Raw genomic sequence first — 16,500 nt, forward strand, 5'->3', positions numbered from 1 at the left:
CCTTGTGGCCGTAGTTTTTAAAAGGCAGGAATTTAGTCAGTGGAAAATAACCTTCAGAGTGTGACCAAGGCACCGGGCGATGCAGAGCCAGCAGAAGCAGCTGGATGTGTGGAGTCAGGGAGGCTGACTYCATCCTCTGCCTCGTGCCCTCGGTGTTCACTGTGATGTTCTGTGTCCTTTGCTGCTCTGAGCAAATAAAAACTCCTATTTTTGGTTCTAGACTGACTTGAAAATTCGTGGCAAGAAAATACAAGCAGCTTACTTTGCCTGAAGTGATAGTTTCYCTGTGTTCGCTGTGAAATGATGGGTTGTGTTATAACTTTTAGGTTATTGAGCCTGTTTGTTTTGTGATGGTAAAGTTTGTATAATGGCACCTATATGACGTTCGACCACCTGTTCTGTTACGTTGTTTTAGTAAAAATCTGGAATAAAAATGTGATAATATAGAATTTAAATGTYGCATGAGACAAGTAGTAGTTAGGGGATGGCAGAAAAGTTCAGATGCTTATAAAATGATGTGTTTACCTTTCTGTTTATTTATCAGTGAATATCTCCTTTCTAAAGATGGCTTAATGTGGTTTCTTATTTATTTGAAAATAGATCTGGTTTTGTCTGCGCTAAGCGGCGTTTTGTAGAAGTTGCATGGGATGCCTGTGCTCTGCTTTGGGGARAGGGTGGTTTGCGACCATATTCAAAGAACAGGCGTTTGTGCTATTGCACATTTGAATCGAGCAGCTGAACAGGGAAAGCTTCGGATATTACACCCGGTTATGTTTGTATTTGTGCACTTTGTTTATCTGAAACAAAGCTCAGTATTAGGCACCACTGGTTACTGCCAGCTGGGCCTTCACTCCCTGCTCACAGCTGTGTGTTCGGCACCGGAGCCTGCAGAGAATGGCTAATTAGAAAACCAGGCAGAACAAAGCCCACACAGTGGGGTGGCACAATAGCATTCCTGTCTCACATTGGTCAAAAGATGGATTTTATTTCTTTATTCCTCCCCCCTCGCTCCTATAGTACAGCACAGATCAATAAGTGCTTCTTCTCCCTATGCAAGCACAGAGTCCTGTACTATTTTTCCCAAAGGACATGCATTTGCACAGGAGTTACATGGAAACAAGCAGAGGCCTGACAGGGTTGGGTACAGTGTTCTTAGTAGGGGTCCTTTAATTTTTGCAGACATTAGTATGCATTGTTCATTATTTCTTAAAGTAACTGCAGTGAAAATGCTAATTAATATATGCATGAGCTGATATTTGCACTGTTTATTATTTTTTAAACCATTTACTTGGTTTTGAATTGAAAGTTTAAATTAGTTACAATATATGTATTATGTGATACTTTATTATGAATGTATATAAAGCTGTAACTGGATGAAACACAAAATTGAGCTGGAGAAAGTAGTTTACTATTCAGTTCAGAATGTGAATGTGCTGCATTAGACTTGCCAGGCTTACACCTCTAATGGACGTGATGTACACAAATTCTGTGAGTGTCTGATCTAATTCTTTATTAGAATTTCTATTGAAAGTTTTGCTGTAAACTTCATCGAGGTTTGGGGATTATAATTCCTTAAGGTTTGATTGCTGCTTTGGRAGGGGAAAGCCAGGTTCCTATTCTTAAATCACTGCTAAGGTTGTCATGTTGGCAGTGTAGTCTCAACAAGGCAGTGTTGTCTCTTGGCTGTGCTAGGGCTTGGGAAGAAAAGCCCTTGCCTCTGTTCAAAGAAACCTGAAAATGGGTTGTATTTGAGGATGAGGGAAAGGATTAGGTGCTCTCTTCCATTCCCTGGAAGAGAGAGCCATTTGGAGAAGTGCGTGTCTTGGTGATATGTATGTTAAGTTTGAATTCTCAGTTCTGTGCTTGGTTGAAGTTTGAATCAGAGTTTGAGGAAGGTTCAATGCAGCTCAGTATGTAACAAACTGGTGTGTACCCCCCCATTTTTTCTGTAGGTTACACCTCCAAAATCGTGCTTTCCTTTCCTTATGTTAAGCGTAAATCAGCGTGAGTTTACAGGAAACCTGAAAATCCTCTAAACTGGGCAAAAGGAGGTCGCTGTGCTGCACGCCAGGAGCTGTGAAGTGCTGCCCGATCAGGGAATGCTGATTTTAATGAGGGCAGCTCTAATGACTCATCCTGACTCAGTGCCTTTTCATACAGAGCGTAATTAGATCGCCGGGGCAGAATGTGCTGGAGGTCAAAAGTGTAAGTGGATTTAAGGGGAAGAAAGGGGTGAGTTCACAGGGGATGAGCTTGGGTGTCTCAGAGGGTTTTTAGTGGGCAGCAGTTCACCCAGGCTGGTGCGTGAGGTGCTTGGGCTAATATGGTCCTAACGAGTGGAAAGGCAGGAAGGTGACTGGAGGCTGCTGAAACTGTAGGCAAACAAAACTGTCCCGTGGCATCAGTGAGTGCTTTTCCAACAGATAGGTTCTGAGAGATCGCTCCAGGCTTCTCTTTTGTGTGAGCATTAAGAGTGTACGTGCAAGAATTAAATGACATACTCACCCATAGTCACRGTGCTGTTGAAGTATTCAGTCCCTTTTAGAGCTGTGCCAAGATCACAGCCTGCTCTCTATCTGCCATGGGTATCACTGCTACACCTTGTGTACTACACAGAGAACTGGCAAAGYACAAGAAAATACTCAGGCTTTGTGCCATGGCCCGGCTAATTGTACCAGGACGTTCATATTTATCTAAAAATCAAAGGCCTGGGAATGCTACTGACATGGATTCAGTTTCASTTGATCTTCTGTTTAGAAATTGTATTAAAAAGCTGTCACAGAAATAATTCTAAAAAGTTTARGGAATCTGAGAACAATGGACTCATCCAGATCACAAACTCAGGGAGCTCTAAGAGGATGCAGTGTAAGTTCCCTGTTTTCCATTGCCTAATTTTCACCCAGCTCCCTACATTTTTAGTGATCCCATTTAATCAAGGCTGTGTTATGCCAYGAATTACAGAGATGTTTGCAGGAAGAACCCTCATCCTGACAAGTCTGTAGTTGATTTTCTGCAGYCCATGCACAGTAGTGATGTCCCTCACCCCTCTGGGGAAGCAGATTGGAAAGGGGCTGCAGGGCGGAAGGCAGGTAAGCAATTCCCCTTGGTAACAGCACCATGTAAAGCATAAGTAAAATCTGGGGAWGAAAAGAGCCTTTCAGTTGATGTCAAAATACAGCAAGCTGAGTTGAAACTCTGACTCTTCCTGAGGCTGGCACGGGGCAATTTTGACCCTGTCTGAGAAATTAATTCCTTTCTTTCTAATTTAGCATTCTAAAAGAAACTCCAAGGACAACATCGGGTTCCTCCGCCTCTGCTTTCGTTTGGCCAGGCATCATCCAGCTTTCATCTGGGTATTAAGGTTCTCTTGATAGAAACTATTTTATTTTGCATTCCAGTGTATTTTTTTATGTAATCCCATTTAATATGATGAACAAATCGCATGCTTTGAGCCTGATGRCAGGATCTTGTCTTGCCTGTCAAGATTTTAAATTCACCTTTGTCCATGTTCCACCAAAGCAGTGGGATTGCCTTCAAAGGGAGGAATTACAGAGGCCTGGCTATGAAGCCACCCTACTGATGCTGAGCAGGTTGCTTTGCCGTTGCACAACAAAATGCAAAGCCTGTTTGTAGGTGACTAAATTCCTTTTTTAAAATTATTCCTCTATATAAAATTCTAAGTATTTAACAGCTATTTTTTATTACACATGGGGATTTTTGAATGCTGTTTTAAAAATTCCATTATAASGAAATATTTATACCTCCTCCATGTTTATATCATTGAATATAATTGTTACTACGTGAATACATGAGGTCTGTGAAGTCTCAGAGAATTTTTCATTGAGCACAGAGGAGCAGTGGCCTTGGGAGCCAGCTCTCAGCTAGAACAGGCTCATCTCCAGCAGCAGAAACCACGTGTCTGGCCAAGGAGGAGTAGTCACAGRTAGGACCTTCTGATGCCAGGATGGTCCAGGATTAATTGTTCCATCACCTCCCAGGGATCAAGTTGACGCTGAGTAGATCACTCCATGGATTCTGCTCTATGGAAACACAAGGAGCACTTGCTGTTTAACCCTTTTTCCCCCCATTCCACACCAGTTACCAWATACTTGGCATTTCTGGGTGCATCCTATCAGGCCCCATGTAAATAGTCTATGTCAAATTTGTTTAGACTTTCCCTCTGGTCTGAGGGACCTGGGATTTCCAAAGGCCAAACCAATGAAGGCTAAAATGAAGAAAGCAGGACACACCTGGAACTTGTTGACACCAGGCTCCTTGTCCCATTCAGCTTTGACTTTTCAAACTCCATTCCTTCAAACTCAGGCAGTGTCTGGATACTCCACCTGTCCTTCTTTCTGATTCAAGTGTGCCGTTTTTTTTTCCTTTTTATTTCTGAGTCTTGCCGGGAGTCTTTTGTTTATCTTCCTGCCACCTTTGTTACCTTCCTGCTCATCAGCACTAACCATGCTTGGGCTTGGAGGAAATGGTGCTTTTCAGAATGGTTTTTCCTAGAGCCCACAAAAGTTCTTTTCTCTTTAGCTTTGAACAGCTGATGGGAAATACATCAAGATGTAACTAGTTGAAGCACTACAGTGACTATAATATAATGACATTTGCTGTATGCCTTAGGTCCTGAAGATTCAAGGACGAGCTTTAAATAAATCACAAAACCACTTGGAAACTTTTCGTGTCACAAGTTCAGCCCCTAATAAATGATTCAGCTCTGAGGCAGGTCACAGCCACTTCCCCTTCTTTGCCTTCTCCCTCTCCCTTCTCATGAATAAAAAAAGGAAAAGAGTGCACTGGAAAAAGACAAACTGTGGATTTTAAAGAAAATGGAAATGKTTTTTTCTTTATATAGCAGAGAGCAGTGCTCAACCCCCGGTGCAATGTGCTGGGTTTTGTGCTCGGATACGATAGCACGGCATTACTCCGTTACTGTCTGCCCTCCTATTTATTACCAGGACAAGAGGCACATTGTSAGCGGGGCTCTTCATTTTCTCTTTGCTCATTTCCTATTGCTGTACTGGTGTTGAGCAGGCTTGTGCTTAAACTTGATGAGACCAGAATTAAACTATATCCTGAGAAACAGAAGATATTCTTCATCTGACTGATACGTCAGTGGTAGGATTATAATTTTTTTGTTTCCAGTGCCAACAGTTGTGTTACGAAAAACCCAGAATTTAAATCTGTGTTTTAAAAAGTAAGGGGTACGCTTTCTTTGCTCCCTGAGAGGTAGAAACTGACAGTATGTTTAGAAGCTCTGGCTTCTTTCAAGTTGTGTTTATTCTTTTCATACAAATGAAAGCAAAACAAGGCTTTTGAAGCACTCTCRCTAAAGGCTGGAAATGACACAGCAGAGTCCCAGGCTTCATTCACACTTTCCCCGTGCAGGGCTTCCAAGCTGATGCTGTTGAGATGGATCTGTTTATATTTTGCTGAGCTGAAATGCAAYGTGTTAGCTTATGAATGTGTGTCAACTGATCAGTTAAGGAGGGACAAACTGTCTTAAGCTGGTGGTTAATACTGAAGCTAAAACAAACAAGGAAGGGTTTTGCTGTTCATGGCCTGTGCCCTGGATTCTGAATCGTGAGCCATTGATTTCTAGAATGTTTGGGATTTGTGAAACTTGGCTTCTGAAGCAGCAAAGGCTCCAACAACTGCTTTTTCTAAGCCACGTTTTTGCTCAGTGTTCCTGTGCTTTGAGTCTTCAGTGCTCAGTGTGAACTTTGCTTTCCACAGGATCTCCAGGCATGGGTGAACGGTGCTCACGAGAACGGCTTTGTGCTCGTCTCCTTCGGCGCTGGAGTGAAGTACCTGTCCGAAGACATCGCCAATAAGTTGGCAAAAGCCCTGGCCAGGCTGCCCCAGAGGGTCATCTGGAGGTAAGGGTGGTGTTGGAGGAGCTTGGGGTGGATTGGAGCACGCTTGGTTCCTGCTGGAGTTGCAGAAGCTGGAGTTGAGATTGCCTAGGTGGCACCGACCGTCTGACACTCCTGAAAGACACTCAGCATGAAAATACTGCAGTACCCTGGTAGTAAGGAGAGGCAGTGATTGTTGTGGCAGAATAAGCCGTGGGTTACATCCGTAGGCTGAATTTATATCCTTGGAAGGATTGGGGATAGTGAAAACAGTCTTAAGGTTATTACATTTGGGACATACTGTCACCATTTTTAATGGAGAAACTACCCCAAGGCTCAAGAATGAATCCCAATGATGAAAATCCATTTTCTTTCTTCTTCCCCCTTTCTCTCACTTTTTTAGGCCCCTTTTGTTCTTCTTTGTGTAAGCAGGGGCTTTTAGTACTGATTTTYCCTCTTGCTTTTTCTGTGAGAAACTGAAGAGGAATTCGCAGGAGTCAGAATCATTAAGAAGCTTTCTCAGTTCTAAAAACATCTTGAGTGGTGCTCTCAGCTTCCTCTAAAAACCCAAAAACTGTTTAGTCAGCTCTGCCTCCCATCAAGCACCATTGACATAATTTACTGGAGTTCATGTGAACCATTTTTGCCACATAATCAGTGCCTTACAACTCCTGTGGGTGTCTCACAACCCTGCCACGCTCTTGGAGTTGTATTARCAGTCCTGGTGGCTTGTTCCTCACCATCTCTTAGAGAATGTCCTCGCTGCTGTGTGTAGTTCAAGGAGCAAACCCCACGAATGAACAGGAAAATGGRAATTTTTCAGTCTCTGGCACTGAAGCTGTCATAAAGGTTGCATCAGATTTTCTTTGGAGTGGAGCCACTGTGTTTTCTTATAAGCCCCACAACAYGGCTTGGCTTCCAATTAATAATCCAAATTCATCTTTGTGTTTCTCTTCTGTCCTTTTATTATGTTTTCCTGGAATATTTCTCTTTAGGAAGCATCCCCTTTTTCTAGTGAATAAATCAATTGAAAGGATTTTCCTCGAGAACAGCTTTTTTTAATGCCAACCCAACAATTTCAGTTGAAGCCTTCTATTAAAATTTAGGTATTTATTTATTAGTCAAATGTAACTTGGAGTTTTTTGGGGATGTGGGGGTTTGGTTTTGTTCCTCAGGTCATGGATCTGTGTCTGTGTTGTACAAAAATGTGGTGAATGCTGCTTGGCAGTCTCAATGTCGTAATGCTAAATCAAGGGATTTTTTGTAGATCTTTATGCCCTTGTGGTTAGGGAGGACAAACCAGTAACACAATTAATGGTTTTTATATACCTTAGCGTAAATAACTTAGGCTTTTTTCAACATACAGAATGTATAGTTGTAAAAATGTATGTATTGCTTAATTGGACAAATGTAGATGATTCCCCCAAAGTTACAGTTTCAATGCTGTCTAATAAACAAGCCAGCACAATCCTTTAGTAGCCGTTTTGGAGGTTTTGATAACTGTTTCCATTTGATGTTACTGGTTTAGGTTTTCAGGAAACAAACCAAGGAATTTAGGCAACAATACCAAGCTTATTGAATGGTTACCACAAAATGACCTCCTTGGTGAGTATCTGTTTCCATTATTTATTGCTTCTTGTCACAGGAGTTCACTTTGTTCTTTCAAAAATATTCTGAATTAGCAGTTATTATAAAGCCAGGAGAATTTCTGTCACGGCAGTCACAGAGCAAGGGTACTAAATCAGGATTTGAAGAGAGAGTTAAACACCTCTCCGCTGTTGTCTTTCCCTGATACAAATTTCATGTTTTCCTTAAGTTCAAACACCRTTCAAGGAGGAGTAATAAAACTGATCTGTGTTCACACAGCATCAGAATARAGTCTATAAATACTATTTTATAAATAAACATTTATTTTTGTCCMAGAAAACTCTACCAGAACTTGGGTATGTTTTGCAAGCTGATAATCTTTCTGTTGAACCGAGGTGCTCCAGGTTCTCAGGGGGAGATGAAATTTGATCTTTTATGTTAATTTTCTTTGACTGTCAAAGGGTCCCTGAGCCCCTTGCAGATCTGAGAGGGCACAGATTATTTGACTGTTTCTGGGACACCTGGATATTTGCGTATTCCAAAAGAGCTCCGATGGGAGCTGATGAGTGCATTAAGCATTAATGTTTGTGTGTGTGAGCTGGAGAATTTCCCATAAAGCCGTGATTAGGCAGATGATTCCTGAAGCAGGTAGATTTGTTTTGGTTACGGGATTGCTCTGAGGCAGGCTGGTTTTTCCATTGCATGAGGCTGCTGCTGTGATTGTCAGGTCTTGCTAACCTCAAATAAAACATATAAAGCTGTAGGGAGAGTGTGACATCACTTGTCCTGCTATTAAAAATGTTGTATTTCATACAAAACCGTGCTCTGCCTCGCTCACTTGTGCTGCTAAACCTGCTGGAGTCACCACCAGCAGCTGCTCAAGGGTAGGCAATGCATACTAATGACTCCATTAATCATTTTATACAACTTATGCACATGAGAATTTGCTTTGGCTGTTCCCTCTCYTAGTGTATAAGGAAGTGATTTAATGCATGAGGAATTTCAGCAGAGTGGGTTTAGGGATAACTTCAGAACAAGCTGYGGTAATTTTTACCTGCCTGAGTTGCAGCTACAGAAAGACAGTGATAAATTTTTTGTACCTGGGTGCCTCAATGACTTCATATAAAGGAGATAGAAGTGTGTTTTATAACCTTCATGCCTCTTGTGGTTCCAGGTCACTCCAACATTAAGGCTTTCCTCAGTCATGGAGGCTTGAACAGCATTTTTGAAACCATGTACCATGGGGTCCCGGTGGTGGGCATTCCCCTCTTTGGAGACCATTACGATACCATGACCCGTGTGCAGGCCAAAGGCATGGGAATAYTGCTCAACTGGAAGACTATGACTGAGAGTGAATTGTATGAAGCCCTAGTAAAAGTTATTAATGATCCCAGGTATGGAATGAGTGATTGTGTGTTAAATATGTATATGAAACCTTAGTGCTGTGAAAAAAACCTGCATTGTTTCGTTTGTGTGTACAGTTGAGGCAAGGCTGGGTGTTTGTCCCGTTTCCCAAGATTACCCAATGGCTGAGGTTTCTGTGTGGGTGCTGGGCTCATTGCTCAGCACCAAAACTCAATTGTCTCCCTTGCTCTTTGTAGCAGTTGCCATGTGGAGGGCACAGAGGTTATGGAAACAAACCTGTCCTGACTTATTCCGTGTTGTAGACCAAGGTCYCTTTTGTGTCTGTTTTCATTACTTCACATGAGCAGTCTGGCTGTGGGGCTGCCTGCAGGGYCTGGAGCAAGATACACCTACATGGTTTGGGTTGTAGCTAAAATAGGGAGKTATTCGAAAACAGTGACTCTAAGTTCTGTGATTTTGTTTTTAAAAATAATATTTAAAGTGTTATTTTCCTGTTCTAGCTAGTAACGCCTCTCACCTCCAGATTAAAAATAGTGAGGGGTTAGCTGGCAATATATTGTATTGGGCTAACCCTAGTTTTGCAGTCTGGTGCTGCTGCTTTCTTGCTTTAATGGGAGTCAAGCCTTTCTGGGAAAGGAGATTGCTGTCAGGAGCGAGCAGCGGCAGAGAGGGGGAATGCTGATGGCGACCTCGATAACATCAGTTGCCTCACCTTCCCCTTGTGCAATTATCCCTGGTGTAAAGGCAAGTCCTGTGTAAATAACCTGTCGACCGTGCAGGCAGCAGAGGAAGAATTTGACAGGATCAGCTGCTGAGGTGAAAAATGAAAAGTTTCAGGTGAAACTCCGAACCCAGACGGAAACGGTTTATTGCAAAATCAAGCGCAGGTTTCTCGCTGTTGTGCATTTCTCCGATAACTCGGTTGCTCAATAACATAATGTGACAGCTTTTCCTTTCTCCCCTGTTTGCTGTTCTCCCCCAGCTACCGGCAGCGGGCGCAGAGGCTGTCGGAGATCCACAAGGACCAGCCTGGGCACCCCGTGAACCGGACTGTGTACTGGATCAATTACATCCTGCGCCACAACGGAGCCCAGCATCTACGTGCCGCTGTTTACAGCATCTCCCTCTTTCAGTATTTCTTACTGGATATTGCCTTGGTCCTACTAGTGGGTGCTGCCTTACTTTACTGTGTTTTGGCCAGGATGACAAAATTAATCTGCAAGCAGAGCAAACATCTCTGGTCAAATGACAAACATAGCGCTGTTAATGGACACTACCAGAACGGGATCCCCAATGGCAAGTATAGAAGAAACGGCCACATTAAGCATGAAAAAAAGGTGAAATGAGCCAACAGCCCCATGTAAAGTAGTAATGAATCAGATCAGTAATCGAATTTTATCGCTGTAACTTAGTCTAACAACTACTTAAAACCTCAATAAGCAGTTCTAACACTCCCCTTCAGTATGTAATATTATGTGACAAAATTCTACGGAACTAAGAGAAGTCTTTAAAAAAAAAGAAAAAAAAAGGCAAGCACAACCTAAAATGGAAAAACGTTTTATTCTTAATACTGATGCAGAGAGGTTATTTTGGCACTGAAGTTTTTAGAAGCCTTAAATCTCTAAAGTTCTATACAATGACCGTATTTATGAATTTTCAGTTCTTAAAAGCTCAGTGTGTGTGTCCCACATGAGGAGAGGTTTCTTTTTATTTGCAGAGGTGTTCTCCTTTTATTTTTTTATTATTTTAATATGTCCATCCTTTTAGTTGAGAGAACTCTCTAGTGCTAGTTCTGTGTTTCCTTTGTTGAAGGTTCAACCGTTGTGTAAGAATGCTGTTTAAAACACAAGTTATTTCCCCCAGTCTTTATGCGAGAAACAGCAAGTTGTGGACTGAGAACACAGATGTTAAACAAAAAAAAAAAAAAGAAATAATTTTAATGAGCACTGAAGAAAAATGGCAAAAATATGTACTCGTTTTACTGATAAAGCTGCATGACTCTTCTGCTCGCTACCGGTACTTTGGAGAAAAGGGTCTTGAGCAAGTCTACAGTGTGTCCTAACTTTAAATGAGACAAAATTTTATTTGTCGCCTTTCTCTGCATACAGAATTTATGCCACGAAAATATTAGGGAGTCTTATTTCAGTTCTAAATACGGCTGTGTGGGAAATAGATTTGCATCATTAAGAAAAATAAGCGAAACAACAGCAACAACAACAAAAGAACTTATAGAAACCTAGCCCTGTGCTTTAGTGCAGAAGGTTTTGTAGTGGCCCAGAGATGTGCAGACTCAAACCACTCCTTGGGGTTTGTTTAAAGGGAACRACCCCCACACAGCGCTCCCCCCCCGCGCCCCCAGAGTTGAATGTCTTACCTGTTAATTCTCATTAAGTTCTTTCTGAATCGCAATGTTATAGATGTTCTCTTTCAATGGTTGTATCTGGAAAAAACAGAAATATTACCTTCTATTAGTCTGGGCCACGCAATCCATGTTCCACATAGTTGCCAATAGGAATTCCGCGCCGTGGGCGGTGTCCAGCCGTCCTGCCCGGGGCTGCTGGGGTGTGTGGGGTGAGGCCTGGCCACYTGGTGTGCAGAGGTGTCCCCGTGTCCCCCCACCTCCAACAATCTCCTTCAATCATTGTCGCCGACACGGGACGCTGGCGGTGGTGTGTGCTCCGAGGGCGGGAGCGCCGGGCRTGGAATCATTGCTGCCCTGCTGAACCAAAGTTGGCAACTATGAGTTTTATTTCCATGTCATTCTGTTTACTTGGAATTTGCACTACACACGTTGTGAGTGTACGCTTTATTTATTTGTAGTTTGAGGTCCCGTGGCTGAAAGAGAAAGGAGGGCAGCCCGTTTTGCCTTGTGTCGCTCACTAACATGGGAGGAGTTGGGATGATGACGGGATGCTGAGCTCATCTTCATACACAGTGATGCAATATTTCACCACCATTCCATCAGGAGCCTCGGTCCTACAGCAATAAATAACAGTGCAGATATGTTTCTAATACGCGGGGCGGCTACTTGTGCTGCTCTCTGAATACTTGAAGAAAAAATGGTATTATAAATATAAGCCTCTTAGCTATACCTTTTTACAATCTCGCAGCCCGTGGCAACTACAGGAGCACACAGAGGCGATGAATGGTGGGATGGTGAGAAGACTTCGAGTGTATGARTGACTTGGTTTAAAATGTGGGGGTTTTTTGGCATTAAAGAAGGTACAAAAGCACTGACCGGATGATTAAGCATAATTTAATCTCCACTGTGATAAAACTTAAGCAATAAACATGGATTTAATAGAGAAATTCTGTTGTTGGAAGTATGTTTTTGTTCAATTGAATGCTGGTTGTCTTCAAGTACCCTCTGTGTGTGCGTACAGGAATGTGGATGCTTATTAGGATACAAATAATTTTCCTTCTCAGTGTTTACCGTGGTGCATGATATATATTGGAAATCAAAAATGTTGCTTTTTTTTTTTGTAGTGTATATCTGCTTCCTGTTGGAGCATTGCATCAGCTGAAAGATAAAATGCTTAATTAGATTTCTTTAAGGAAATTCTTTTTTTTTTTTAAGTTGGTGGACATAGCTGGTGCAGTGTGTTTTGTTTTGGTTTTTTGTGTGTTTAAATTCATCACTTCAAAAGCAGGACTAAAAGGTTCTCCACAGTGATGTTAGATCAGATGACAGATTTCTACAGAGCAGTAGAAATCTCTGTAGGTACAGAGCAGTCTCTGTAGGTACAAACATGCTGCAATTCCTTTGCAATAAGAGGCAGTTGCTGCAATTAATTACAATACAATTAATTGTATTGCTAAATCCCCGATGAGTCTGATCCACCTCATCTCGAAAAATACCTGTTGTGTTTCAACTTTCTTCTAAGTTGAAGCATGAGCTGTTACTGTGATTATTTCTATCCCCTCTTAGCCACAGCAAGCAAATTGTTCCTKTGTTTCAGACACAGAATCTGACAGTGTTTGCTGTTGGTGCCCAGCCAGTGTTGAAATCAGCCAGATGGCTGAAGGAATGTTTWAAAAAGTGTTTAAAAATACATGTGTAACTAACTCCAGACTGCATCATAGTATCAGGGCTGAGGCTTGAGTCACCGCTCTGATCAATATTAGTTATCCGTTGAACAGGCAAGGCATATAAAGAAATGCTTTAAGTGAGCAAATCTCAGATGTTTGACTCTTCAGTGTCAGTATAATTACATTTTAATGAAATAATGGTGTCTCTGGGTGTAAGAACTGGGGAGGAATGATCACTAAAGCAAGAAACGATGTAGGCTTTGACTTTCGCAGATGAGCGCCAAGATTTTTGGCAGTCAAGTTCCCTTAATGCAGGGAACACCTATAGACACTTTTATTCCAGACTAAGAATGAAATAATCTCAATTTGTACATCTCTATACTGATGGTAATGGGGACAGAGTTACTCWGCTGTGCACCTGATGTTCATCTTGTTTCCCTTGTGATTTTTGTCATGCAGTGATCAAATTCTACCAGCGTTTTATACTGCTATAAATATTTTACTTCATTCCTGCATATTTTAAAATCAGAACAAGCTAACAGTCAAAATTTTAACTTAGTATCTATGAGTTTAGTTTGTTAATGGAAAAAAATGTCTTGCTAGAACTGAATACAGATATATACATAAATACAGACTGTGTTCTCCTTTATGGAGAATCTTGGATTTTGGGAAACTAATGGTTGAAGCTGGGATTGGGAAATCCTAGAAGGCTGGAGGTGAAAATGCAATGTTTCTTTCAACATCAGAAAGAGTTCTGTGTCCCACTCCTCCTGACACCGTGTTGCACTGACTGGGCTGTGCAGTGTAATTATTAACTTGGGAGAGAYACAAGTAGTATTTTATGTGTTTTTGTGTGCTGGTGTTAAAATACAAAATTGCAGCAGGTGTTCAGAGCTACAAGGAGCAAAGGTCAGGAGGATGCTTGGACTGAAGGGGCAGGTTGGACATGAGCTGCAGTTGGCACGGAGATGTTGAGCATCCTCTTGGATGTCTCTGTGTTATTTGTGCTCCCCAAAGCTCACCTGTTCGTTTTCCAAGCTCACTGCAAAAAGATGCACTGAATTCCTTTGGCAGCCTGCTAAGAAGAAAATGTTCTCATTCCAAACACAACTCGTTTGCTTCTGAAAATGAAGTAGCAGATAAGTGATCATCTCAGATAGAGGTTTTGAATAAATTCCCGTCCTCTGCTTCTGTGAGATTTAGAGCAAGGATTAGAGTTTTCAGCTCCAGAAGATGCCCACTAAGGAAAACTCTTAATAGAGACAGCAAATCTATATGTAGAGAAACGAGAGTTCTGCAAGGAATGAACACATTTATTTGTAAGAGTTTCTACTCTGTTGTGTCCTGCTTTTCTACACTTTTATGCCTCTTTTTCTGAATGTTTTTRTATCTTCTCGTTTTGGTGCATCAGCCTTTCTCAGTAGCATTTTTGGTGTGTGTGGTTTCTGAGCTTGCCAGTTGTTGATTTGCCCTTTCCCAAGGCCCCTTTGGCATTTCCCTGCTCTTCTGGTTCTGCTTTCCAGGATAACTCACCTGGAGACACTGTAACTCTGCCAGAAGCTGTTTCAATGGGTCTGTCCCAGTTCTGCTAGCATGCAAGACTCCTATGGATCCCATATGTCCTTACCTGGGCTCTGTTGGCTCTCAGGTGGAGGTGGCCTCGCCCCAGGGAGCATTTCCAAGCTGAGATTTAACTTTGGTCATTGGATTTCACTGCAGATAAGACCTTTCATCACTTCAAGCCTCACCCATGAGCTTCCTGATGAAAGAAATGCTTATCTAGTTTTACCTTTCTGTTGTTTTTGGCTCTGCAGCCTCTCTGTGGTGGTCTGGGAAAAGGTGCAGTGTTGGGTCTTTCAGCGCTGAGAAAAGCGTGACAAGGAGACGCATGAATTAAAACCTGCATTACTTTTACTGGAAAAAAATGTTACAGTTGGGTTTTTTAGATGAAATGATAAGAACCTGGAGTGTGATTGATGGCTGGGTACAGCAAAGGGAACAGTTTCTTTCCTGGATCCCATTGCTCATGTTACTGAGGTGCAAGAGCATTATCCATTCTTTTTTAAGGACTTGTTCCTGTTGGCCACCCCTCCTGCCACGGACTGCAAATGACTCCTCGTTTTTGCAGACACATCTCCTTTTKGGAGCTGCAGCACAAAGAGAAACGGTGAGAAGATCCAGGTTAAAAATAACCCCGTGGGGATAAACCCGAGGTCATTCCCTGTTTTTGTCTCTTTCAGAGCGGCCTCACAACAGCAGAGGGAGCAGTGAAGAGACCAAAGGGTAAGGAGTGACATGTAATGAGGGGCAGGACTGTGATTCTGTGCTTTTCCCAAAAAGGCAAATTAATCCACACCTGTATGTGTGGCACTTGGGATCCTGAAAGATTCATCAACTTTTATARTTTTATTTTTGTATGGCTTTTGTGTTTTAAAAGTGCATTTAGTGGGTGCAAAGAGAAAAGCATCTCAAGCCAACAGTAGGAAACATTCCACTGTATCCATGGGACCCTGTATAAAATTAAGTGTGCAGGTAAAAAAAAAACTTTTAGTTTAGAAGGTTAAAGTAACATGGGTAAAACAACTTCATAGAAGTAACAAATCATCATCACTGATCAAATAATATAACAGCAACTTGAGGACAGGTTATTCCCAGACCTGTGACCGACTTCCCTTGCTGCTGATTGCTCAGATCATTTCTTCATCCTCAGGAAATATTCCACAGATCCAAACCATTTCAGCAGATGGTGGTTACCATCTGGATAACCATTTCAGTGGTTATGGGCAGTTTCTGGGCAGTCCTGCTTTTCCTGGGTGTGGGAGGAGAGGTTGGGAAAGCTGGACGCTCTTGTTTGCGTCAMAGGAACCACCACATGTCCACCTGGTGGCTTCCCTGGTGAGAGCACACCTTGGTGTGTTGGCAGAATTGCTGAAGGAGTGATAAATAACACAGGGGTAACTGTTGAGGGATGAGGGAGGAAGGGCAAGTGTGTGACCTTTTCCTTTATTTATCCATCCTATGAGGAATGTGTTTGTGGAAGCTCTCAGGAGCYCATGGCAGGGCTGTCCCCCCGTGGTGCTGGGTGTCTGCTCTGCCTCGTGCTCCTCGTATCCTTGTGCCTTTTTCAGGTCATTGTCTTCCCCAAAAGGTGACTCCTGGGCCCTTCCTCTGGCCAAGTTATTTCATGGCTCACTCTCTCTCGTGCTCTGAGTTTGCCCCATTCTGCTGCAGGATGGGCAGGATTGATCCCTTCATCCCCTGCTCTTCCATCTGTCCCTTGTGCTCCAGGCTGGGATGCGGTGCCCTGGGCTGTGCAGGAGCCCTCCAGGTCAGGGTGCTGGGATGGGGATCCATTTTCTCACTCCATGACTGGGAATGTGGTCTCTATCCCAGCGTGGGAGTGGGAATCAAGGAGCTGTGTGGGTGGCAAGCAGAGGCCAGCTGTTCAAGCTGGAGGGGTTTAAGCTGTGTGCAGTTCTGGTCACTCTTTTAAGGTTGATTTCTCAACCCTTTAGCCTACAAACTCTCAGTTTGACCTACACTCGAGGCTGAATCACCATGATCTTTGTAAAATGGAGGCCGAGTATCCACCCTTTCAGTGTCCATTGACGATCAGGGTGCCAAGGGAAAGTTCCTTCAGCCTCCCGTATCTACACGG

At 42.6% G+C, this 16,500-nt stretch overlaps 1 protein-coding gene across 2 annotated transcripts in view; it reads left to right on the plus strand.

Moving 5' to 3' along the window:
- Positions 1-12,358, plus strand: part of UGT8 (UDP glycosyltransferase 8) — a 35,193-nt gene extending 22,835 nt beyond the window's left edge. For both annotated transcript variants that reach the window (XM_057379497.1, XM_057379496.1), the window contains exons 3-6: positions 5,743-5,885; positions 7,390-7,466; positions 8,623-8,842; positions 9,796-12,358. In XM_057379497.1, the coding sequence (XP_057235480.1) occupies positions 5,743-5,885; positions 7,390-7,466; positions 8,623-8,842; positions 9,796-10,159 (804 nt within the window). In that variant the 3' untranslated portion in view covers positions 10,160-12,358. The remainder of the gene's footprint in view (positions 1-5,742; positions 5,886-7,389; positions 7,467-8,622; positions 8,843-9,795) is intronic.
- The last annotated feature ends 4,142 nt before the right edge of the window (positions 12,359-16,500 follow it).

This window comes from Malurus melanocephalus, unplaced genomic scaffold (genome assembly GCF_030028575.1).
Source record: "Malurus melanocephalus ecotype Western Australia unplaced genomic scaffold, MMel_1.1 scaffold_410, whole genome shotgun sequence".
Classification (NCBI taxonomy): Eukaryota; Metazoa; Chordata; class Aves; order Passeriformes; family Maluridae; genus Malurus; species Malurus melanocephalus.